Genomic DNA, 25,993 nt, shown 5'->3' on the forward strand with positions numbered 1-25,993 from the left:
GCATACTACTGTTGACTCTTCAGCCCTGATCAGGGAGGCACTAGCCTTCTTGCAAATGGACCACATGTGCATTTGGTTATGAGTCTTAGTCCCAAACAGTTCCTCTATTCTCCTTGACTCTCGAGGCTTTGAAATGTCTGAACATCGTGAGACATTCATTTTATAGGATCCCTCTCTGGAGTTGTCCGATGGTATTTGGGTTGTACATATCTAAAAGGACCATCACAGAGATGGTGCCAGGTTCTCAGCCTCCTTATAAGGACCTCTCCATTTCAGTGTTCACACTACTGATGGTGCTTATTTCGCATAGATTAACTTGATTAAGATGGTGTCCACCAGGCTTCTCTTGTCTTAATTACTCTTTTCCCCCTTTTAGTTTAATTAACATTTTATAGGGAGGTGCCTTGAACGTATGTGAATATCCCATTCCTGTCATATAATTTGTTTACATATGGATGTTTGTTTTCCTAACTTATATAATGTTTGGTTTGTATTTTGGTTTTTCTTAGTGGTACTGAAGTTTGACTTCAGGATCTCACACTCTGCTCTACCACTTGAGCCTCACTCACAATCCTCATCATGTGATATTTGTGTTGTCCCAGATAAGCTCATAGAAACCCCCTTCAAACTATCTTCTGTGACTATTTGAACTTCCATTATTCTTGAATACTTTGTCACAAACATGCGTTCTAGTCTTGAGTTTTTCTAGCCTAAGCCTCAAAATTAGATTTTTGTTCCAAAGGAATCTGGTTCTTTTAGTGAAAAATGGTACTTTAGAATAGTCATAAATCTAGGTGTTAAATTGGTGTATATTATTTGGATGCTGCTTGTTTTGCCCTCACAGCTTCAAAACTGGAGAATAACTACATTAGTATATTATGTGTTTATGTCTGTATGTGCATGAAGGGCTTTATATAGACATTCACTTATATTCACAGGCAAACAAAGTTGACTATATTCATTGTTTTGTTGAAAACAATGGATTCATGGTAACCAATATTGGTCCAACTCTACATGGTTCATTTGAATTTTCTCTATTTCCATTTTTAAAACACTCCTTTTCAATTCTAAGGCACCTGGCTGCTATCGTCCTTAATATGCATAGCTATTGGTCAGTGGCCCTGTATGCAGCCCCTCTCCCATCGCTACCTGTGTGGCTGGTGTGGCCCTTGGGCTCACTCAGCCCCTGTAGACCTCTGCAGATGGTGGTGTTGTATGGCTTAGATAGAGCACAGCTAACTAAATTAGAGAAAGGTGAATCCCATACCGTTTGATTATGTAAGTCAATGGCAATTAAAAAATATTTAAAAGGTGATGGACAGAGGGCAATAGCAAATTTTTAAGTCAGGGTTAGCAAAGTAAATTCTCCCTAAGGGAATGAAATTTAAGGAGAATACTAAATTCTACCAAGATGCAGTTTAAAAAAAGGAGTGAAAGCAAAGCTTGTCTCCTGGAAAGCTTTGAAAAATATTTGCTTTGGAAATAAATCTACTTCTAGTGAGCATAAATTTCAATCCCTTTCCCCGAATTGCCTGTTTATAGGGAAAATATTTGAAAGGGGTAGTTGTTCTGTAAGAATGTGTCTCATTAAAGATTTGTTGCTATTTTTAACAGGGAATTTAAAAAATAAATGTAATTTTAGAGTGACAACATTTTTAAAGCACTATTTAGATGAAGATGCTCAGACTGTGGCCGCAACTTTTCTGCAATCAGTTTAACTGGAGAATGTCAGAGCCAAATTATGGTGAGGAGGAGCCTCATCTTCTTCCATTTGCAGCCAGCGGAAGTTCGGGGTTCTTAGAGCCAACTATAACAGAACCTGCGGCCAGCTTCCCAAGATGGCCAGCCTCCATCCGGCCCACTTTCCTGAAACTGTTTTCTTAGAGTAGCACACAGTTGCAAGTGGGTTTTCTCCAAGAGCCCCACACTTAGGCTGACACACACAAAATGCCAATCCAGAGGGAGCCAGCGCTGGACTGAGGAGTTGACTGTATTTTTAGAATTTTCATGGAAGTTACTTTTATGCTTTGAATTTTGCATATAAGACTTAGACACTCAGAAATGCAGAAAGAAATAAAAACTAATGTTTGTAAATGGATATAGTCAGTAACAGCATGTAGGTAAAATAATTTTTTAAAAAGTCTGAGTTTCTGGGCTGGGAATGTGGCTTAACATGCATGAAGAAGCCCTGAGTTCGATTCCTCAGTACCACATAAAGCGAAAAAGCCAGAAGTGGCACTGTAGCTCAAGTGGTAGAATGCTAGCCTTCAGCAAAAAGAAGCTCAGGGACAGTGCCCAGGCCCTGAGTTCAAGCCTCAGGACTGGCACACCCTCCTCCTGTACCCCCCACCAAAAAAATTCTGAGTTTTTGTAACTTCAACATTGATTAACGTATTCATGAGAACCCACTTCAGTTTTCTTTGGCATAGATGAGCCTGTTCAATTCTACTTTTAGACTTAAGACCTTCAGGAACCACTTACGTGCCATTTTCAAACCTTGTATTTCCTTAACATTTTCCTTTCATTTGATTCACTTTTAACTTGGATATATCATAGGTGATACAATATTTTAATTGACATGATGCATCATATTTGTGGCTTTGATGCATTGGGTCACTTAAAATCCTAAGTACCATGGAAGTGTCTGCTCCAGGCTGTAGAAACTGGGAACTCAGTCTCTATTATGGTTCTACTTCTAAAATTCAGTGAGCTCCCAGTCTGGGCTTTTTTTACCTTAAAAAAAAAAAACACCCTATTTGAAAGCCAGGTGCCAGTGGTTCACACTTGTAATCCTAGCTACTCAGGAGGCTAAGATCTGAGGGTTGATGTTTGAAGCCAGCCTGGACAGAAAACTCTATGAGACTCTTAAGTCTCTAACTACCAAAAGCCAGAAGTAGAGCTGTGGTTCAAGTGGTAGGGCTGGCATACACCCAAAAAAGTATACACTTTTTATAAATGGGGTGGTAAACCAGGTTGTGGGGATACCTCAGTGTGAGTCTATGTATCCTTTAGGTTTAGGTAAAATACAGTATTCTGTGTAGACACCTAGATGAGCTTTGTACAGAAATGCACTGTGAGTATAATGTGTAACCTGGTATGATATTGTTTTAACAGAGAGAAGGAGCAAGAAAGGGAAGAACAGTTAATGGAAGACAAGAAAAGGAAGAAAGAGGATAAGAAGAAAAAGGAAGCCACTCAGAAGGTTGGTTTCATCAGTCTGTCTTGGCTTGGATATCTGACATCTTAATAAAGTTAGAGACTGTAGTCCATTGAAAAACTTAAAAACTTGGTGGTCCCTGGTGGCTTATACTTGTAATCCTAGCTACTCCAGTCAAGGCAGGACAGTCCGTGAGACTATCTCCAATTAACTCTGGGGGGGTGGGGGAAGCCGGAAGAGGAGCTGTGGCTCAAGTGGTAGTGCATACTGAGCAAAAAAGCTCTAGTGCATACTGAGCAAAAAAGCTCAAGGACAGAGCCCAGGCCTGAGTTCAAGCTCCAGGACCAGCAAAAAAAATGTTTAAAAATTTGAAAGTAGCCAGAAAAGTTAGAATGAACTTGTAACTTTAAATGAGCATCATTATTCCACAATACTGTGAAATTCGGGAAATTAGGTAATCACTTAATCACAATCAAAAAAAAAAGAACCTCAGGGAAGGGAGGGAGGGAGGGGATGGTAGGGGGAAAACAATGGAGGGGGTAACAATGTTCAATAGGAAGTGTACTCATTACCTCACTCATGTAACTGTAACCCTCTGTATAGTATTTTTACAATAAAAAAAATTTGAAAGTGGGAAAAAGTTCATGGTTTACACTAATTACTTGTGATCATAAAGTGGATGCTGGCTAATGCCATAGCAATTCTATGGAAACAGCAATAAGCAGTATTGAGAAAGGCAAAAGATTATCAAGGCCTCAGCTTGTGCTGTATGTCTGCATTTGCATCATGGTTTATAGTCTCTGTTTTGCTTTTAGAGATGAGTGTGCTTTTCAACAATTCCATCCAGAAACTACTCTCAAAACAGTGGACTTTCATGATGCTCTAGGAGCATAGAACTTTGTATGGCTTTGAGGAATAAGAGAGAAGCTAAAAGGACGAAATAGGGCTGATAGCTCTGTCGGGTCTAAGTTGAAGGGCTTGTGGAAGGAGCTGCTAGAAGCACTGAGTAGCTGCACCACTCTTGCCCAGCCCTTTTGTTTGCCTGCTTTGCTGCCTCCCATCACAATTCCCACCCCCCCCCCCGTCCCCCCCAAGTCTTGGAGCTTGAACCCAGGGCCAGAGCCTGGGCACTGTCCCTGAGCTTCTTTTGCCCAAGGCTGGGACTCTACCACTTGAGCCACAGCACCACTTCTGGCCTTTTCTGTTTATGCCAGCCTCACAATTCTTTATGAGAGCCTGCAGTACTGTTTTGAGCAACAGGAGGATTTGTTGGTCCATCAGTTTTTGTGACTTTAGAAACAGGGCTTCACTTCAGGGCAGGTTTGAGAGTTCATGCTAAGGAAGCTAACTTAGGGAGGTATAAAGTGTTCTGCGGCTTGGGGGACGGGGGGACTTTTGATGTAGAACAGGGTCAAGGAGATGGACATGAGCCAATGTAAGGCAGAAGGGGCACTGGAGATTCTCCCAGCATTGTAAGCCACAGCTCATAATTTCAGCTTTAAAAGTATTGAAAAAGATCCGTTATGAGAACTAGCATAAGGAAAATCTTAGAAATATTTTCTGAATTGGGTCGTAAGTATATGAGATATAATTTATCTCTTCTCTGACTTATTTAGAAGATACATTCATGATTACTTGGTGCTATCATATACTGTACTATGCTCGTTAAGGTTTGCCTGTTTGCAGTTGTGGTTCTCTTTCTGTTAATAGCAGTGTTTCTCCTTCATATCTTCATGCTGTCGGCATGCCTGCTAACTTTGTGCTGCTTCTCACTTGAGTTTTTTAGCATCATCGCAAAGCCAGATTACAACCCAGAGGCTTTTTGTACTTCATTTTTGGTCTCCAGCCACATTCCCTGCCATTGAAGTTGCACTGTGCAGAGCTGCCAGACACAGGATGGCAGTGCTGGGTGCCTCTAGACTCTTCCCTATCGCTTGCTGTCAGTTCAGCCTCAACTGGAGTGCTGTGAGATCAGACCTCAAGAAAATCCTTCTTTGCTTCAGGACACTCACATATCTCATTGACTGAATTGGTTGGTCCAAAAACCAAATTTTTCAGTCTATGAAAAATGGGCAGTTACTAGGCTGGTCTCCATAGGCCTTGAGCAGAGGCTGTTGAAAGATGCCAAGTAAGGGATTATTGCAGTGTCTGTGCCAGCTTAATTTGTAACTCAGTGTTTTCTTACATTGAACATATGAGTGTCTAGAAATGACTACTAAAATATGCATCTGTAAACTGTGCATCCTATTAGTGAATTCCACTAATAGGAAAATGATTTAAAACAAAGGAGAGAGCACTTAATTGGAGAGTGAAGTGTGATTGCTGGACGGCCCCCTGTGTTTGAATCTACACTGAACACTGATGAGGGTGACAGCAGAAGATAGTCACTCGAAAATTTGAAAGTGGTTGTGACCAATAAAAATTCAGTTCTTTGGGGTTGGGAAGATGGCTCAGTGGTAGAGCGCTTGCCTTGCATGCCTGAGGCCCTGGGTTCGATTCCTCAGCACCACATAAGCAAAAATGAAAAAAGCCAGAAGTGGCACTGTGGCTCAAGTGGTAGAGCGCTAGCCTTGAGCTGAAGAGCTGAGGGACAGCGCCCAGGCCCAGAGTTCAGGCCCCACGACCGGACCCAAAAAAAAAAAAAAAATTCAGTTCTTTTTGTTCAAAAATGTTGTAGCTCAGATAGACACCCTCTAGGCTGACACATATGGCTTTTGATTTAGTTATACTGAATTGTTGCATAATTACAGAATTAAATTCCAATTTAGCAGTTTTAAGGACAAAACACAAAGCTTACTATGGGATTGCCGAAGTGATTTTCAACCTCACTGTAGAGATAAATAGGTAATATAAAATGTGCTATGGTAGAAAGAATTATAGGGAATGTGCAAGACTTCTATTATGTGGCCATTCATTCAGTTGATGAACATGTGTGGTATACATCTTAACGCTTTCAGGTCTCTCATGTCGCTTTTCCTATTGCTCGGTAACTGTCTCTTTGTGTCTCTTTCATTTCAGACCAGCTGTGAGTTTCTTTAAGTTTTATGCATATTTGTATTGATAGTTAACTAGGGTAGTGACTGGTACCCAGTAGTTACTTTAAAAAAAAAAAAAGTTTATGTCATTGAACATGCTAGAGCCCTTGCCTAGAATGCTCCAGGCCGTGGCTCTGATACCCAGCACTGAAATGTGTATGTGTGTGTTGGAGGAGGGGGCAGCGGTGACTGATAGTAACAGAATCTTCCTAACGCATCGACTTTGATTTAAAACTGAAATTTGTTATTTCCACCCAGAAATTAAACACGAACTTTTCAGTTTGCTCTTTCCAGAGCCGTCCTGAGGAAACACTGTTAGATTTCCACTCATGAGAGAGGTATCAGAGAAGGACTGCATTCACACATTAGGCTGATGCCAGGAAAACAGCATTGTGTGGTGTTGGCAGAACACATGCTTTGCCCATCCAGCTTTTTACTCTCTGGTGATTGCTCTTTTAACAGAACTCACATTATAAGATATAATCGACATTATTTGAGTTTGTTGCTTACAGCTGAGAAAGGGATTTCTATACAGCTGATCTTCAAAATGGCATTCTAAGAAATATTTACAGTGGTATAAAACCAAAATTGCCTTAAGAAATTGATATGTGGATGTAATCTAATCATTCTCAGATAAATGGGGATTATAGAAAAATTACAAGGGATTTCAGGAGAATTGAGCTCTGTAGCAGTTCTGGGAAGCAGGTTCGTTTAAAAGCTACCTTGTTCCACAAATTCAGTACTACGGAATTAGCTTGTCTGTAATGCAAGAATGTAAAGATGCATTGTAGGAGGTCCTCAGAGTAGACAGCTTAGCTCAGATTGAGCCTGATAGAGGTCAGCTAGTTAGTTCCAGGTCATATTCTCCAAAAATAGCTATGTCTTCGTAGCAGGAACTAGCCACAAATATTCAAGACCTCTTCTTTGCAAGATGATTAACATTCATTTTCTAATAGCTTTTATTGGTCATATGACCAATATAAACATGCTTGAGAAGATTAACAGTTGGGGAAAAGTGGGTCAGAATCACCCGTGATCTTACTAACCTCATGTGATCACGGCTGGAACTGATGGATGTTTTCCTTGTGTGTGACTTCTTGTAGTTTTGTTGGTCTTACAGGACATATATAATTAGGTTCCCTCTTTGTTTTCCCCTCTTAACAATACTGGAAGCAGTTGCCTGTGTGGCTTCTAATCATCATTTTCAAGCTTTATAAAAATCTATTATTATATCTAGCCTTTTAGGTTAATCACTTTATTTATAGCTGTCTTAGTTACTATTCAAAGAAATATTTTTTAACAAAGCACTCTATATTTGTTCACATTTTACATATTTCAATTGTAATGCTATACTTCATGCTCCTTTATATAAATTCTGAATACAACAGCAAACAATTACTGAGCATTGCCATAGAATGTCTGATTAATCCTTACAACAAATAAGTGGAAAACTGAATTCAAACTGAGTTAAGAAGTGGCATGACTTGGGTTTAAATCCTCTTTTGCTACTGTGATCTCTGATGCTTCCCATAGTGGGCTCCTAAAATTTTGCTTTTTAGATTTGAGTACATACTAACAAGGGAATCTTTTTGTCTCTGGGAAATTTAGTTGGAGCAACCAAAATAATGAACATCATTCCAGCATGTGGATCATGTCATTTAACCAGGGAAGTGCTTTTTAAAAAGAAAACAAAAAACTCAGCCAGATGTTGATGGCTCATGTATATAATCCTAGCTACTCAGGAGGCTAAGATTTGAAGAGCATGGTTCAAAACCAGCTGGGGCAGGAAAGTTTGTGAGACTCCTACCTTCACTGAGACTCCTTCCTCCACTAAACTACCAAAAGAGCCAGAAGTGGGCTGGGAAGGGGACTCAGTGGTAGAGTGCTTGCCTCACCTGCATGAGGCTCTGGGTTCCATTCCCCAGCACTACTTAAACAAAAAGCCGGAAGTGATGCTTAAGTGGTAGAATGCTAGCCTTGAACTGAAGAACTGAGGGACAGTGCCCAGGCCCAGAGTTCAAGTCCCATGACTGACAAAAGAAAAAAAAAACCAGAAGTGAAACTGTGGTTCAAGTGATAGAGCGCTAGCCTTGAACAAAAAGAAAGTCAAGGACCTCCAGCCCGAGTTCAAGCCCCAGGACTGGTGCGCGTGCACGCACGTGCGCGCACACACAAATACACACACACACACACACACACACACACACACACACACACACGGAAAAGAAATATTACACTTTTACAATCCTTCCAAATAGTGATCATGTAAGCTGTAGCTGGACATATAGCCATAATCTCTGGGATGTCTGAATTAACTCCCACTTTTCCCCCTGCCTTTTTACTAATCCTTTGTATGTTTTGTCCGATAGCTTACATTACTTGTTATCAAAATTAGTTCTATATTATTTAATTAGAAGGCAAATTTCATTTATTTATGTCTTGTTTATTTTGCAGGTCACGGAACAAAAAACCAAAGGTAAGAGTTTTTTTGTTTTTCCTTTTAAGCTCAGTGCTGAGCTGTCACTCAGGGTTGGTGACTCAGCCTCCAGCCCACTGAAAAGAGTGGTGTAGAGTCATTAAGGTGGTTGTTAGCAATCACTGAAGAGCGATAATGACAATAAAAAGTACTTGTTAGTAGTGTTGCTAGTTGGTCTTAAATTTTTCAGGAAGCAGAAATGTACTTTGTTTTAAACGTGAGTCATGATTTTGAACTGAAACTTCAAAACATTTCATAGTTCAATAACACAAAACACCAGCTCCTACTTTGAGATGGACACTGCAGAATTTGGTTTACCATCCAATCCATGGCATGCATTGTCTAAACGGAATGTGCCGTTTAGGATGTTCACACAATCTTCTGAGTTAGAGCTAGTAGAGGTTTTTAGATAACACATCAAAGATAGTGTATTTTGGATAGATTAGTGCAGAACACACTCAGGTTGAGTTTTGTTTTAATTCTTCCTCTCTCATTTAATCTGATGGTCACACTTTTGCTTAGTATCCAAAAGAATGAGAGCACTAGGGAGGCTGAGGTGTTAGAATGCCAACCTTGAGTGAACAAGCTAAGCAGGAGCCTGAGTTCCAGCCCCAGTAGCAGTTGTACATATGTGCGCATACACACAAATTGGCTACTTAATTCCTTAGGATAGCTCCTGTTGTTGCCCATTAAATGTGGTTCACAGTTATAGGTTGAAATTATTTGCATAGAGTTGTCAGGATCCAGCCCAGGCTGCTGTTAAGTGTCTCAGACTGTGGCCCCAGGTGATGTATTTTGAAAAGTTCTGCAGGTGACCTTAGTCACTCTGGATGAAGGATATCAGATATGACTGTTCTGGAGGTGGGTAGATAAGGATGAAGGAGAGATAAGACTTGCTGAGAGTCCATGCCTATAATCCCAGCTACTCAGGGGGTGGGGATCGGGAGAGTCCTGCTCAGGCAAAAACTTAGCAAGATCTTACCTGAGCAAGTAAATGGGGAGTGATGGCCTCCTCTGTTGTCCTAGCTAAGAGTAGGCTCTGAGTAGGAAGATCTGATGTCCAGGCTGGCCTTGAGCAAAAATTCAAGACTGTATCTAAAAAATAAAATAAAAAGAGCTGAATGCATAGCTCAAGTGACAGATCATTTGCCAAGCAAGCATAGGTCCTGAGTTCAAAACCCTGGACTGCAGCCCCCAAAGAAAGGACTTAATGAGAGACCTTCTAATGATTCCTTCCTTCCTTCCTTCTTTCCTTCCTTCTTTCCTTCCTTCTCTCCTTCCTTCCTTCCTTCTTCCTTCCTTTCCTTCTTTCTTTCTTTCTTTGACAAAACATCTTACAAGGTGAACAAGGATAGTGCTAATTTCTTGGAAAATTAGTTATGGGAAACAAAATTCTCAGATAACTAAGACCCTACTGTAATGTATTTCTAATCAAAAGACATTTCAAAGAAAAATGTAATCTGGGACTTAGTAATGATTTAGAAAATAAACTTAAGGGAAATCATTATTAGTGTGATTATTTCAATTCATTAGAGGATAGTGTCCTCCCTTACATAGTCATCCAGTTCCCAACCCAGAAGTAGGCTTTCCTTTGAAAGTATTCTGGTTTCGGTTTGGTTTGTTTTTTGATGTTGTTGTTGTTGTTTAAGACAATGTCTTCCTTTGTAGCCTAGGCTGGTAGTCTCAAACTTGTTATCCCCTTGCTTTTTCAAAACTCCATTTTGGGGATTACAGTCATGTAATATGGCTCTGAAATATCTTTGTAGATTATTCTGCTTAATCTATAAAGTATACTTTGCTATATAGAAAAAGTATTGTTTATAGTGGTTCAGTGTCCATATTTTCTAAATCACCTTACTATCTAGGGAAGGACTTAGGCACTTAAATATTTATAGGGTTTTTTGATGATTTATAGGGATGAGAGATGAGAACATTGGTGTTTTCCTGGACGCCCCGCTCTGTGGTCTCTGGACGTTGGGGTTGGGTTCCTAGGTCTGTCCACAAGTCCGGTGCTCATGAAGGCAAGCTCTAGTTGTGCCACAGAGACACACTGCTCTGCACATCAGCGGCGTTGCTTTTGGGAAGTGGAAAACCCATGAGGTAGTTTGAGAACAGGTACTGGCCTGTTCTCAAACACTTCCTCAAAAGTCAGACTTCGCTTTCTGCCCAGTAGCAAAACTTTCCTTCACATCAGGATATTTTCCTCACTTACTGAGATAGAATATACTTCATATTCTTCGTATGCTCCCTACACTCAAAATTTAAAAATAAATTCAGCTGGACACTGGTAAGTTACACCTATAATCCTAACTATTCAGGGAGTTGAGATCTGAAGTTCAAAGCCAGCCCAGTCAGACAAATCCACAACTTTTATCTCCAGTTAATCAAAAAACAACAACAAAAATCACACACACACACACACACGCACACACACACACACACACGCACACATGCAATTGGCGGAAAGCACAGTTGAAGTGGTTGAGCCTCAGCTGTGAACATACAAGCCAGTCAAGAGTGCAGGGGCCTCAGTTCAAGACCCAGAATCCACACAAAAGTAAGCCAGTTATTCTAATAAAACTTACCGGGAATCTGTTTCATCTCACAGGATTTGTTAGTTAAAGCAAGAGGTAGACAAGAAGTGAAAAATAAAAATTACCCTTGAGTTGTGGAGGGGGGTGCTCGCCATTCTAGGCTTGCTGTCTTGCTTTACACACAGTTCGTCATTTTTGCTGGCTACTTCTCTTCCCTCAGCAGATATTTCTGGGTCCCATTCCTGTCCCCTAAAACATTACCTCCCTTAGGCAACCTCCCCTTAACAAAACCTATAAGAAAAAAAGATTGTGTTTGTGCTGAGTCTTGGGTTAGGCAGAGGACTGAACTTAGATTTTTCTGTATTTCAGAGAAGTAAATTCATGCTATGTTCTTCTTTTAACTTCTATGATTATTATTTTTGTTAATGAGTGTTCTGGAAAAGAGATTGCAAGTTAAGGTCCTATGAGGACATGGTCCAAAAGCTGGACTGCCACTCAGGTAACAGAGAAGGAAAAACACCTCAAACAAAAGCTTTAGATCCTCCTTTGTGGATATAGAATTAAGAGTTTGGCTGGGCTCACTGATGGCTCACACCTGGAGTCCTTCAAAGACTCTTACCACCCATTAAGCAGCAAAAGCCAGAAGTGGAGCTGTGGCTCAAGAAGTAGAGCCACAGGGCTGGAAAGGTGGCTCAGTGGTAGAGCGCTCGCCTCGCATGCATGAGGCCCTGGGTTCGATTCCTCAGCACCACATAAGCAGAAAAAAAAAAAAAAAGAAGTAGAGCCACAAAACTTAGCAAGAGTATGAGGCCTTGATTTCAAGCCTTTGGTACCAGCACCAAAATAAGAAAGGATTGAAAGGCTCTGGTGTCTGGCATGGAACATTTCCTTAGTTAATACCTGTTATAGATGTTTTTGTCAGTGAGACTTATTCTGACCCCAAAAGTCCCTGTGATGAGTGAAAGCAGGGAGGAAAAACTTCCAGCTCAGTGAGTAAGTTACATTTTTAGATACTGTCATTGAAAGCAGTGATTCATAATCTTCCCCTACACTCTGCTGACACACATCTAAAGGACACAGTCTAGGCTTAATGGACAACTGCAACACAGTTCAGTCTTCTGAGCTTATTGCAGAGGCATAATTTAGATTATTTATAAACTACTTGTAGCGCTTCTTATATCTGTGGAGATACCAGTATCCTAGTAGAGTTCTTGTTCAGAGATGAAACTAGTTATTGCTAAGAGAGATAAGGAGGTGGAGCTATGGCTCAAGTGGTAGAGCGCCAGGAGTGGGAAAAGCCAAGAGAGAGTGGGGAGTTCTGAGTTCAAACGGCAGTACTGGTACTGCCCCCCCAAAAATACATGAGTGAATGTGAGGTGGATGACATGTGGCTCAAATAGGTGAGCACAGGAGTGTCCTGAAGGTAATGAGAACTTTAACCAGTCAGTAGCAGTGCTGATAGAGAGGAAGGAAGGAATTGAGATAGATGTTTGGTTCTACTGTGTGTGTGTGTGTGTGTGTGTGTGTGTCTGTCTGTCTGTCTGTCTGTCTGTCTGTCTGTCTCTGTCTGTGTCTGTGTGTGTATAGGCAGATTGAGAATTCTAAGCTACCTGCTGAGGTGCTAACTTGAGCACAAGTTGGGTGATGACTTCACTGTGTTAGATAACAGGATCTAGTGTTTGGAGCTGAGTGAGTTTAAGCAGAAGATGGAAAGGTCTAAATTGAAGATAATGATGTGGGAAACAGTTACACAGCAATAGCTAAATCCTCAGCATGAGAGTTTGTGTTCAAGTAACTTGAGTGTAGCAAGAGTACAGGTCCCATTTCATGTTGATTTCTTTTGGTGCTGGGATCCAGCACCTCATGCATTCTGCCACTGAACGACACCTCTTTTTTTTTGGTCAGTCATGGGGCTTGAAATCTGGGCTTGGGCTCTGTTCACTCAGCTCTTCAGCTCAAGGCGAATGCTCTACTGCTTGAGCCACTTCTGTTTTTTTCTAGTGGTTTATTGAAGAGTCTCACGGACTTTCCTTTCCTGGTCTGGCTTTGAACTGTGATCCTCAGATCTCAGCCTCCTCAGTTGCTAGGATTACAGGCAGGAGCCACTGGTGCCTGGCTTACACCTCTTCTTAACTAGGCATGTACCACCACACCCAGCTTAATTTTTTTCATTTTTCATTTCTGTTTTTTTTCTTTTTCTCTCCCACTTGAACCATAACCCCAGCTCCTTTTACTTTGTTTGCTTTTTGGATTGGATCTTTCTTTTTGCCTAACTGGCTTACCTAAACCATGATTTTGCTATTTATACTTTCACATACCTAGGATTGCAGGCACACACCAGCCTAGCTATTTACTTACTTACTTATTTATTTATTTTTGATGGTTCTGGGGCTTGAACTCTGGGCCTGAGCTCTGTCCCTGAGCTTCTCTGTTCAAAGCTAGTGCTCTACTGCTTGAGCCACAGTGCTTCTAACTTTTTCTGAGTAGTTGATTGGATAAGAATATCATGGACTTTCCTGCCTGGGCTGGCTTCGAACTACAGTCCTCAGAGCTCAGCCTCCTGAGTAGCTAGGATAACAGGCGTGAGCCACTGGCTCTAGTTTTAACTTTTATTGGTTGAATGGAGTTTTAAGAACATTTTTACTCAAGCTGGCTTCAAACTATGATCCCTTCCAGTTTTAGCCTCCTGAGTAGCTAAGAATATAAGCATGAGCCATCATGCCCAGCTAACTTTTTTTTTTTTTTTAAGATACAACTCATAGCCAAATCCAGCTGCCATTTTGAAATTATGATTAAGATTACTTGAAATTATGATGGAGTTGGAGTACAGTGAAAAGCTTAAGGTGTGGCCACTGATAGAGGCCTGCCTAGCAAGTATGAGGCACTAAGTTTAAATACACACACACACATACACACACACACAGTAGTCAAACCCTTGTGCCAGTGGCTCATGCTTGTAATCCTAGCTACTCAGGAGACTGAGATCTGAGGATAATGGTTTGGAACAAGCCTTGGCACGGAAGTCCATGAACGTCTTATCTCCAGTTAAGCACCATGAAACTGGAAGTAGAGCTGTGGCTCAGAGAACACTAGCTTTGAGTGAAAAAGCTCAGGGAGAGTGCCCAGACCTAAAGTTTAAGCCCCATGACCTACCCAAAAGAAAAGAGTAGTCGAAAGTAGGGGTTAGCCAGGATTGGTAACTCACTCCTATAATCCTCGCTAGGACGCTGAGACCTAGAGGTCCTTGGTTTAAAGCCAGCCTAAGCAGAAAAGTCTGCAGGATTTTATCTTAGTTAACCAGCAGCTGGGCTAGAGGCACATGAGCTAAGAAAGTTCTTTATATTTTTCAATGAATTAGGATTTATTCCATGTATCTCATGACACATGAAAATGAAAACTTCCTGTTTTATCCCATAAGTAAAGTTTTATTGGAAAATGACCATGCTTTTTGGCTACCTATAGCTGTGGCTACTTTTCTTTTGTAAGTACAGAATTGAGTGTTGCATTTAATACCCATGGCCATAAAACCTAAATATTTCCTATTGGACCCTTACAGAAAGTTTGCTGACCTCTGATCTGGGTAGGAGAAGTCTACAAGGGAATAGACAAGAGCTGAAGAGCTAGCCAGAATGGGTCTCACGAAAATGGAGGGAGGACTGGACTTGGGGGCACACATCTACTCAGGAGGCTGAGATCTAAGGATCTAAGTTTGAAGCTAGCCAGCCAGCTAGCTAGCCAGCCAAATCCCAGAGACTCTAATTTCCAGTTAGCCAACAAAAAGCCAGAACTGTAGGTGTGGCTCAAATTGTAGAATACCAGTCTCTTTTTTGGGGTTAGGGAGGATGGGGTCCGGTTGTGGGGCCTGAACTCTAGGCCTGGGCACTGTCCCTCAGCTCTTCAGCTCAAGGCTAGCACTCTACCACTTGAGCCACAGCGCCACTTCCAGCTTTTTTCTGTTTGCTTATGTGGTGCTGAGGAATTGAACCCAGGGCCTCAGGCATGCAAGGCAAGCGCTCTACCACTGAGCCACCTTCCCAGCCCCTAGAATACCAGTCTCAAGGGAAAAAGCTAAGAAACACTGTGAGGCCGAGTTTAAGCTCCAATACCAGCATGTGTGTGCATATGTACATGTGCATGCGCACCCACCCCCCCACAATGGAGAGAGGAATTCCCAGCAGTGTTAGGAGGTACGCAGAAGGTAAAGATGAACAAATCCATAGTGCCCACTTCCCATTAGACTAAAGTGACTTAATGAGGAGAGTGCTGTTGAAGGCAAAGACAGTGTGTGTTGTGGTGAAGGCATGAGCGCCTTAAAATCTTAAGAAGATTTCTAGATGATTTTTTTCCTGTTGGTGCCATTAGGTGATTAGTAGTAGTTTATATTGGTCCAGCTCGATTGTTGAGTTTGTTGAGCCAGTTTAGAAGTTCACCTGCTCCAGGAATTTCTTAAATGCTTTTGGATAAGGAGCATGGCTAAAACAATAGATTGCCAGCCAAGCAAACACGAGGCCATGAGTTCAGACTCCTGTACTGCCCCCCAATGCTTTGATCTGAAAAAGTACTGTCTTATTGATGTCTGTCAGAAATAAGGACAAATTCTAAGTAAGATAGAAGGATAAGGATTTAGGAAAGGGAGTCAGTCATTAGAGTATTTAAATAGTTTATGCATGAGGAGAAATTAGAAAATAGAATACATAGCATTTTCCCCAATTTTTTCACTTCCCTATGGTACAGAGACCATGGTTGAAGCCACAGACTTTTTCTTTAAGAATGAAAAACTATGAGCAACTCATCTTTGGAAATATTTGTACTACAACCTACAAATTATGATTCAGACTAGGCCAGGCCTGAAAAGCACACTTTCAGATTTGATGATAATTTCTCTTCTATTGTCATCCAGTAGTTTGGAGTAGTTTGAGATATACATGATCATTCTGATGTTTTAGCTTTGAACTTGTAAAATCGGGTTGATTTGAACTCTTGCCTAATAGCTGGTTCCTCCAGACAAGAATTTTGCTTGACCTTTTTAAATGCTTAAAGTTCTTGAATTCCTTGAAAAGTGTAATCAAAGAAATCTAATAAAAATCTATCAGGCCCTGAAGCAGTTAGCCTGTGACTCACATAGTCCTGTAGGTTTTTCTCTAACTGGGTCCTGGAAGTTTGAATGACTTGCCTCCTGAGATAACACTCTTAGAAGGGAAGTGGTTGAAGCATATTTATTTCCATTTTAAGTGACTTCATCATTTACAATCCAGGCTATACCTGGTATGGTGGTAAGAAAATACCCTGAAGGAGATCGTATAGCAATTTTTGCACAATACATCATGCCTACCAGATTTCCTTGGTTGAGATAATGCAGTGTAATACAGTGTTTTTGCAGCTGGAGTTTGGACCTCAATCATTTTAGGCCGCTCTTTTTTTTTTTTTTTTTTAAGGAAAATGGGGGAGGGAGGGGTGGGCATGCAGCCAACCTAGTGAAGTAAAAGTGAGGATTCTGGCTCTTTTATAGAAGGGAAGTTTTACAGAAGCACAGCTCATTCCTTCTAAAAACCAGTTGGGAAGAATCCACCCAATCTCTGCCAACTTTTTCTTCTCCTTTTTTTAATTCTAGTCCTGAGGCTTGAACTCAGGGTACTGTCCCTGAACTTCTTTTTCTCAAGGCAAGCACTCTACACTTGAGCCACAGCCCCACTTCTAGCCTTTTCTGAGTATTTTACTAGATATAAGAGTCTTAGCCAGGTGCCGGTAGCTTACGCCTGTAATCCTAGCTACTCAAGAGGGTGAGATCTGAGGATCACAGTTCAAAGCCAGCCTGGGCAGGAAAGTCCGTGAAACTCTTTATCTTCAATAAACCACTAGAAACCGGAAGTGGCGCTGTGTGGCTCGAGCGGTAAACTGAAGAGCTGAGGGATAGTGCCCAAGCCCAGAAGGTTCAAGCCCCATGACTGGCAAAAAAAAAAAAAAAAGAGTCTCATGGTCTTTCTTGATGGGGCTGGCTTCAAACTGCAATCCTCAGATCTCAGCTTCCTGAGTCACTAAGATTATAAGCATGAGCCACAGGTGCCTCGCCTTCTGCCAGCTTCTTGCTCGTTCTCCTAAGAGAAAGGGGATTGATAATGCCATGGAATCTTCCCGAAGCAGAAAAGTGTTATCATTAATCTTTATTCATTTACCAATCAATTATTAAGCCGTCAGTTGCTATAAGGAGTGAGGAGGGTACTATGTTAATTCATAGTAGATAATAACTGATTTATTTGCTTCTGGCCCTTGTTCATTCTGGTCATTATGTGGATCTTCTCACACACCTCCTTCCTTACTAGGACATCAGACATGGGTTACCAGAACTTAAGTTGGATACCTACTCTTTACTGCTGGCACCAACAGTATTCTCTAGTGTCCAGTGACAGAAGAGATCAGGCCCCCTGCTTTCTGATGACATTATCTCTCTGCTCATAAAGGAGTGCATTAAATGGCAACATGCTGGCCCAGCAGCATTTCAGCATTTCAGCATTGGAAGCAGTGCTGCTGCCAGGGCTGGCCCCCGCATGACTCTAGGTGGCGAATTTGGACCTCACAGTGTTCTGTAATACTCCAAGTCTGCGTTTGTGAGGCAGATTTTCTTGGGGAAAGGGTGACAGTCTTGTGGTAGGATGAAGGGAGAAAGTGCATATTCTAAGAGAATCTTCTCTGTAGGGGTTGGAGGAAGTCAAATGGTGTGGCAGCTTGTAGCTCGTAGTCTCTTGTGCACATTTCTATGCTATTTACCATTTTTTAATGGAAGTAAAATTCAACTTATTTCAATTAAATAGAAAAAGTATCCAATTGTTAAGTTTTTGTATTATTTGAAAGTTGAGCATAGTATTGCATGCCTGCAATCCTGGCTACTAGAGAGGCAGAGCAGAGCAGGATCTTGAATTTGAAACCAGTATGGGAAAATTTTGGAGGAACCGCTCCCCCCCCGCCCCCCCCCCCCCCCCACACACACTGTCCCAATTTCAAAATCAAAAATACAAAACAAAAGAGCTAGGGACATGACTCAAGTAATAAAGTACTTAAAGTTTAATCCTTAGTATGAAGGGAGAAAAGGAAGGAATGAGAGGGAAGGAAGGAACAAGAAAAGAAGGAAAGGAGAAAGAAGAGGAAAGGGTTTTCTTTTTGTGTTTTTTTTTTTTTTTTTTGACAAAAGCTTGAAAGACATAATTTTTCTAATACTTAATGCAGAAGACCAAGCAAGCCTTTGAGTTCAGGCATCTATAGGAAATCAAGTTGAATTCAGTGACAGTCTAGACCTGAGGAGTTTTGTTGGGGTCTACTCTTGCCAGGCTTTCAGGGAAAAAAGATGAGTGCTGCTCCCCGGCCCTGAGGGGTTTCTGTCCTTGAAGGAGAGAGGGTTCTGTGTGAATGGGGCATTTTGATCTAACTTTGTAGATGGATGAATTGCACAGAATGGTCTCAGCACAGGTGAAACATGCTTGGCTCACTTAGTCCAAAGACTTCAGACTAAGTTCACAGAGGTTAGCATTGAAGAAACTGGTAGGGGCCCGGAGTCGGAGGCGTGGCCCTGTTGGGTACTAATTCTGTTTGTTGACTGGGTTGCTTCTTTTTCCCCGTAATTAATGGGATGTAATTCCATGGTGTCGTCTTTGAATCCTTGTCACCATCACCCCTCATCTCCGCCTCCATCCCTCCCTCCCCCATTGACAGAAGATACCGGCAGCGATTTGGAAAGACCGTGTGTGTCCCCAGGAACAGCGGGGAAGATGGACTTGTTAGAATGGGTCTGATATGAGCAATCTCTAGAAAAATGTTCTTGGTTTCAAAGACTTTTCCAACCTCTCTTTCAGTGCCCGAAGTGACGAAACCAAGTTTAAGCCAACCAACGGCCGCCAGCCCAATTGGCAGCTCTCCATCGCCACCAGTCAATGGTGGCAACAATGCCAAAAGGGTGGCCGTGCCGAACGGACAGCCGCCAAGCGCCGCCCGCTACATGCCTCGGGAGGTGCCGCCGCGATTCCGTTGCCAGCAGGACCACAAAGTGTTACTAAAACGTGGGCAGCCCCCTCCACCGTCCTGCATGCTCCTCGGGGGCGGGGCGGGGCCTCCTCCCTGCACAGCACCTGGAGCAAACCCAAACAACGCACAAGTGACAGGAACGCTGCTGCAGAGCGAGAGTGGGACTGCGCCAGGTAAGGACCACCCTGAATGGAGGAAGAGAGCTTTACCTTGTGCATTGCCTGGTGCATTGCCTGGTGTGAGATCCCCAAATCCCTTATGTAGGTAGACTGCTGGGATCATTCATAAGATGGAGAGGATCCCAGTGTGAAAAGGGGAGTTCTTAGAAACTGGGTTACAGTGTCCTAGCATGAGCAGCTTGCAGTCGCCGCTGTGGGTCATCATGCTTTGAGCCTTTTTCTCTGGTCCTCTGTGGTTCTACAGGTTTATGTTCAGGGAACAACAAGGGGGATGTAGGGCTCCTATGGAGGCTGTTCTGAATCTCCAGATGCTGTGCTTATGCTTCCAGAATGCTACAATCAGAGAAAGAATGACCTTTTCCATTACAGTATAGAATCATGGGAAGACACCACATAATACCATTTTGGTTTGGTTTTGTTTGTGCCAGTCATAGGATTTGAACTCAGGGTCTGGGCTCTGCCTGAGCCTCTCTATGCTCAAGGCTAGTGCTCTACCACTTGAGCCACAGCACCACTTCTGGCTTAATCTGTTTATGTGGTACTAAGGAATCGAACCCAGGGTTTCATGCATGCTAGGCAAAGCACTCTACCACTAAGCCACATTCCCTGCCCCAGCTCCTTCTGGCTTTTTGGGGTGGTTAATTGGAGATAAGAGTCTGCAGGCTTTCTGGACTGGCTTTGAACCACAGTCCTCAGATCTCAGCTTCCTGAGTAGCTGGGCTATAGGTGTGAGCCATTGGCATCTGGCCAGTACCATTCTAGTTTTGTAGTGATTTTTTTTTTTCGGGAGGCGGGGGTGGTGGTACCAGGGTTTGAACTGAAGACTTGGTACTTGCTTGGCTAGTCTTCTCCCATGCCTCTGGCCCAGCTCTTTGCTGGTTATTTTGGAAATGGTATCTTATGGACTTTATGGATGGAATGGAAATATTACTTGACTTCAGACCATTATTTTCCTAAGTTTCTGGATTATAGGCATGAACCACCAGCACCTTCTTTCCCACTGAATTTTTTTTTTAATCAGTGTTTCTGATTTTCAAACCCCTGCATGTTGAGTTTGGTTAGACTCTAAAAGGTAGACATGAAGTGTTCTTCTAGAAGTTTTGAGTTTTTAAAGATGACTTAACTATGTCAACTAAAGCAAAGAACTTCCAGGTCCTGTTTTTTTTTTTTTTTTTTTTTTAAGTTCATTAATAGATTTCAACCTGCCTCTCAATTTATCTTTTGAGGTTATATTAAAATACAGAGCTTGAATATGGTCGAGCATTGGCAAGGACAGCTTATTAATGGTTTCCACTAATTTATATGCTTTGAGTTCTGAGTTTGAACAGTGGATTGCTCAAAAAAATTATGTCTCCATCTTGTGTGTAAAGTAAGGATGGAAGAAAACCTAGTAGTGACACAGGCTTTGTGCAGAGACATACCATCCCCACGAGGCTTCTGTGGCAGTCAGACCAGGCCCAGAGTAGACACAGCCCTTCCTTCCTAACCCTTGGTAGCCAATGAGGGGACTACACAGAGTCATAGGTCCAGTGTAAATCAGAGTCTCACATTGACACCATTAGAAAGAAGTCATTTTTCTTCTCACCAAATCTGGTATTAAACTATGCTACCCAAGTCAGCCTTAAAGCAATTGGCATAGGGCTCAACTCCCATATTTGTGTTGGACTGTTTGATCCGATTAAGCTCCTTTAAAAGCAAGTCTATTCATTTGGGACCTCCTGTCATTCAACAGAAGTGCACTGAGCAGCACTGCATGGCGATGGTGTGGAATTGGCCCATTAGCAGGATGAGATGTGTAAAGAGGCACCACCAGGGGAAGGAGCAATGTGAACATAGTGCTATTGCAATGGGGAAAATAACTATTGACAAAGGGGAGTTATTCCAGATGAGGAGCTCAAAAACAGCTACACAGAAGTGGCACTTGAATTAGACCCAGAAAGATGAGTAAATTTCACTGTGTGAATTTAGGGGAAAAGAAAAAAGACAGTAGTTGCTGTCATGGAATGTTGCCAAGGTAAGAAGACACAGCTGTGGAGTGTAGATGACTACATAGAAGGTTGTAGAAGATAATTTAGACTGGAAGGTTTGACAAAGGTCATGGCATATCTTGATCAAAATGCAAGCCAAGGAGTTCAGCTTCATTTTTGTGCACTAAGAAACTGGTGAAGGCAAACGAGCTTTACAACTTTGGTGGGGGGGGGGGGGGGGAGGCTGGGAAGGGATGTGAAGGGTAAACAAAGGAGGAGGCTGCAATGCTTGATAAGAAATGTACAATATACGCATTATCTTGCCCATGTAATTGTAACCCCTCTGTACAGTATGTTCACAAAAAAAAATAAAATTATTTAAAAAAAAAAGAAACTGGTGAAGGCTTACATATGGCAGTGGTAGAATCAAAAGGCATTTTAGAAAAATTGTTGTTTCAGTTGGGGGTGTTAGGAGCAGATGGGAGAGAGAGCAAGTTTATAGTGCTATTTTATTTGTCTTAAGAGGCAAAAATCCTTTCTCCATCAATAGGAATGGCAAGGAGATAGTTTTGCTAAATGGTGTGGAATTCAACTTAGTGAATAGAACAGTGGGCCAGTGAAGAAGAGGTGACCAACAGTTGTGATACAATCCAAAATGAGAGACTGGGTAGAGAAGACAATGTAGGGAGAGATTTGGTGAAACCGTCCTGGAACAGTATAAGCTCCAGGAATTGAGCGTAATGCTTGAGCAGCCATAATTGATCAGATGATCTCTTTTTCAGAGTCAACCCTTGGAGGTGCTGCTGCTTCAAATTATGCAAATTCCACTTGGGGCCCGGGAGCCTCCTCCAACAACGGCACCTCCCCCAACCCAATTCACACCTGGGACAAGGTGATTGTAGACGGGTCTGACATGGAAGAGTGGCCTTGTATTGCCAGCAAAGACACTGAATCTTCTTCCGAAAACACCACCGATAACAACAGTGCCTCAAACCCTGGCTCTGAGAAGAGCACTCTGCCAGGAAGCACCACTAGTAACAAAGGCAAAGGGAGCCAGTGCCAGTCTGCAAGTTCTGGGAACGAATGTAATCTTGGGGTTTGGAAATCTGACCCTAAGGCTAAATCTGTTCAATCTTCCAACTCTACTCCAGAGAGCAACAATGGACTAGGAAATTGGAGGAATGTGAGTGGTCAGGATCGAATTGGACCTGGCTCTGGCTTCAGCAACTTTAACCCAAATAGCAACCCATCTGCCTGGCCAGCACTGGTCCAAGAAGGAACTTCTAGGAAAGGGGCATTGGAAACAGATACCAGTAATTCCGGTGCACAGGTTAGCACAGTAGGTCAGGCATCCAGGGAACAGCAGTCAAAGATGGAAAATGCGGGTGTTAATTTTGTTGTCTCTGGCAGAGAACAGGCTCAAATTCATAACACTGATGGACCAAAAAGTGGAAACACTAACTCCTTGAACTTAAGTTCACCAAACCCCATGGAGAATAAGGGAATGCCCTTCGGAATGGGCTTGGGGAACACCTCCAGGAGCACTGATGCCCCTTCACAAAGCACTGGAGATCGAAAGACTGGGAGTGTTGGATCTTGGGGTGCAGCTAGGGGTCCTTCTGGAACTGACACAGTCTCTGGACAAAGTAATTCTGGAAACAATGGGAACAATGGAAAAGAGAGAGAGGACTCCTGGAAAGGAGCTTCTGTTCAGAAATCAAGTGGGTCAAAAAATGACTCTTGGGACAATAATAACAGGTCTACGGGTGGGTCCTGGAACTTTGGCCCTCAGGACTCTAATGACAACAAATGGGGTGAAGGGAACAAAATGACATCTGGGGTCTCTCAGGGAGAATGGAAACAGCCGACTGGGTCTGATGAGTTGAAAATTGGAGAATGGAGTGGTCCAAACCAACCAAATTCTAGCACTGGAGCATGGGACAATCAAAAGGGCCACCCCCTCCCTGAAAACCAAGGCAATGCCCAGGCTCCCTGTTGGGGAAGATCTTCCAGCTCCACAGGAAGTGAAGTTGGAGGACAAAGCACTGGAAGCAACCACAAAGCAGGAAGTAGCGACAGTCATAATTCTGGCCGTCGGTCGTACAGGCCTACACATCCTGATTGCCAGGCTGTCTTGCAGACTCTTTTGAGCCGAACTGATTTGGACCCCAGGGTGCTCTCAAACACTGGCTGGGGCCAAACTCAAATTAAGCAGGACACAGTGTGGGATATTGAAGAGGTGCCAAGGCTTGAGGGGAAATCGGACAAAGGAACTGAGGGGTGGGAGAGCGCTGCCACACAGACCAAGAACTCAGGGGGCTGGGGAGATGCACCCAGCCAAAGCAATCAAATGAAGTCTGGATGGGGGGAGCTCTCAGCCTCTACAGAATGGAAAGACCCCAAGAACACAGGAGGCTGGAATGACTATAAGAACAACAACTCTTCTAACTGGGGAGGAGGAAGACCAGATGACAAGACTCCTTCCTCTTGGAATGAGAATTCCAGCAAGGATCAGGGGTGGGGAGGAAGCCGCCAGCCCAATCAAGGGTGGACTTCTGGGAAGAATGGTTGGGGAGAGGAAGTTGATCAAACGAAAAGCAGCAATTGGGAAAGTACTGCAAATAAGCCTGTGTCTGGGTGGGGTGAAGGAGGACAGAATGAAATTGGAACTTGGGGTAATGGGGGGAATGCAAGCCTAGCTTCGAAAGGTGGGTGGGAAGATTGCAAAAGATCCCCCGCATGGAATGACACAGGCAGACAGCCCAATTCCTGGAATAAACAACACCAACCGCCGCAGCCACCACAGCAGCCACCGCCACCACAACCAGAGGCGTCTGGTTCATGGGGAGGACCGCCCCCACCACCTCCGGGCAGTGTTCGACCTTCCAATTCCAACTGGAGCAGTGGGCCTCAGCCCACAGCCCCTAAGGATGAGGAACCCAGTGGTTGGGAAGAGCCATCCCCACAGTCAATTAGTCGAAAGATGGACATTGACGATGGTACCTCAGCATGGGGAGACCCTAACAGTTACAACTACAAGAATGTGAACCTGTGGGATAAGAATTCCCAAGGTGGCACAGCACCTCGAGAACCAAACCTGCCCACCCCCATGACCGGAAAATCACCATCAGGTAAGCAAGTGCTTTGTCTCATAGGTTTTTGTGCAGAGAAGACATTCCACTCCAGGACATTTTTATTGAGGTGCATTTATTTACCTTGGCATTATTTTCTGAGGAGGCCTCCTACAGATCTTTAACTCTTGCTAAGAAAGCCTTTCTGTAAGATGCAAGAATGGCAGCCCTTGTATTACCTCATGGTGTTCTTTCTTGGGAAAAGGAAAAAATGTTAACACTGTATTTGTCTCCAGAGTTATTTCTCTTTTCTATTTTTTCTATTTGTCTGTGTGTGTGTGTCTGTGTGTGTGTGTGTGCCTGGGTGCTGTCCCTGAGCTTTATCTGCTCAAAGCTAGCGCTCTACCACTTGAACCACAGCTCCACTTCTGGCAGTTTGGGTAGTTAATTGGAGATAAGAGTCTCAAAGGTCTTTCCTGCCCTGATCCACAATTCTCAGGTCTCAGCCTACTAAGTAGCTAGGACAATAGGCATGAGCCACTCATGCCCAGCTCCAGAATTATATTTCCATATTCTTTTGGTCTACAGAATTCAAGTTTGCTTAACATACTATTCTCTAGATTGAAAAATAAAGAAGTTCCATTCTGATTCTCTTCATAGCTCATCCTTGTTGCTCCTCTTTCCCCACCAAAGGGAACTGTTGTGTGCTTGGCAAGTGTTCTGCCTCTGAGCTCTCCCCCAGCTCTTCGTGTACTATCCATATTAGCACATACAGTTCTTTTCCCTTTTTTTTGTGCCAATCCTGAGGCTTGAGCTCAGGGCCTGGGTGCTGTAACTGAGCTTTTTTGCTCAATGTTAGCTCTCTACCATTTGAGACACAGCTCTGCTTCTGGGGTTTTTTTTGGTGGTAAAGAGATAAAGAGTCTCACAGACTTTCCTGCTTGGGTTATCTTCAAAGCATAATCCTCAGATTTCTGCCTCCTTGAGTAGCTAGGGTTATAGGTATGAGCTACCAGCATCCGGCAGTGCTTCAGTTATTTTTCAGATGGGGTCTTAGGCATTTTTGCCTGGACTGGTTTCAGACTGTGATCCTCCTAAATCTTCTAAGTATCTGGTTCTGTTGGGATGGTGGTGCTGACTTGATAATTTTTAGCCCACACTGGCCTTGAACCACATTCCTTATGATCGCTACTTACCAAGTATCTGGCCTTATAGGCCAGCGTAAACCACAATGCTTAGACTAACCTGTCTCCTGATGGTGTCTGCAGTGCTTCCAGTTTTTCTTAACAGCAATAGAGTAAACATTGTGTATGTAATTTATTTTATTTTATTTTTTGGTCAGTCATGAGTCTTGAACTCAGGGCCTGGGCACTGTCCCTCAGCTCTTCAGCTCAAGGCTAACACTCTACCACTTGAGCCACAGCGCCACTTCCGGCTTTTTCTGTTGATATAGTGCCTCATGCATGCGAGGCAGGCACTCTACCACTGAGCTACCTTCCCAGCCCCAATCTTTTTTGAGATGATGGTATAATGTCCAGGTAGTAGAGTTACTGGGCCAAAA

The 25,993-nt window shown here is 42.8% G+C and overlaps 1 protein-coding gene across 3 annotated transcripts in view; it reads left to right on the top strand.

Annotated features, from left to right (window-relative positions):
- The window catches only part of Tnrc6b (trinucleotide repeat containing adaptor 6B), a 227,108-nt gene that overhangs the window by 155,204 nt on the left and 45,911 nt on the right, over nucleotides 1-25,993 (top strand). For all 3 annotated transcript variants that reach the window (XM_042697931.1, XM_042697934.1, XM_042697933.1), the window contains 4 exons: nucleotides 3,115-3,202; nucleotides 8,647-8,668; nucleotides 19,047-19,388; nucleotides 22,144-24,492. In XM_042697931.1, coding sequence (XP_042553865.1) covers nucleotides 3,115-3,202; nucleotides 8,647-8,668; nucleotides 19,047-19,388; nucleotides 22,144-24,492 — 2,801 coding nt within the window. The remainder of the gene's footprint in view (nucleotides 1-3,114; nucleotides 3,203-8,646; nucleotides 8,669-19,046; nucleotides 19,389-22,143; nucleotides 24,493-25,993) is intronic.

This window comes from Dipodomys spectabilis, unplaced genomic scaffold (genome assembly GCF_019054845.1).
Source record: "Dipodomys spectabilis isolate Male_0828 unplaced genomic scaffold, ASM1905484v1 ptg000230l, whole genome shotgun sequence".
Classification (NCBI taxonomy): Eukaryota; Metazoa; Chordata; class Mammalia; order Rodentia; family Heteromyidae; genus Dipodomys; species Dipodomys spectabilis.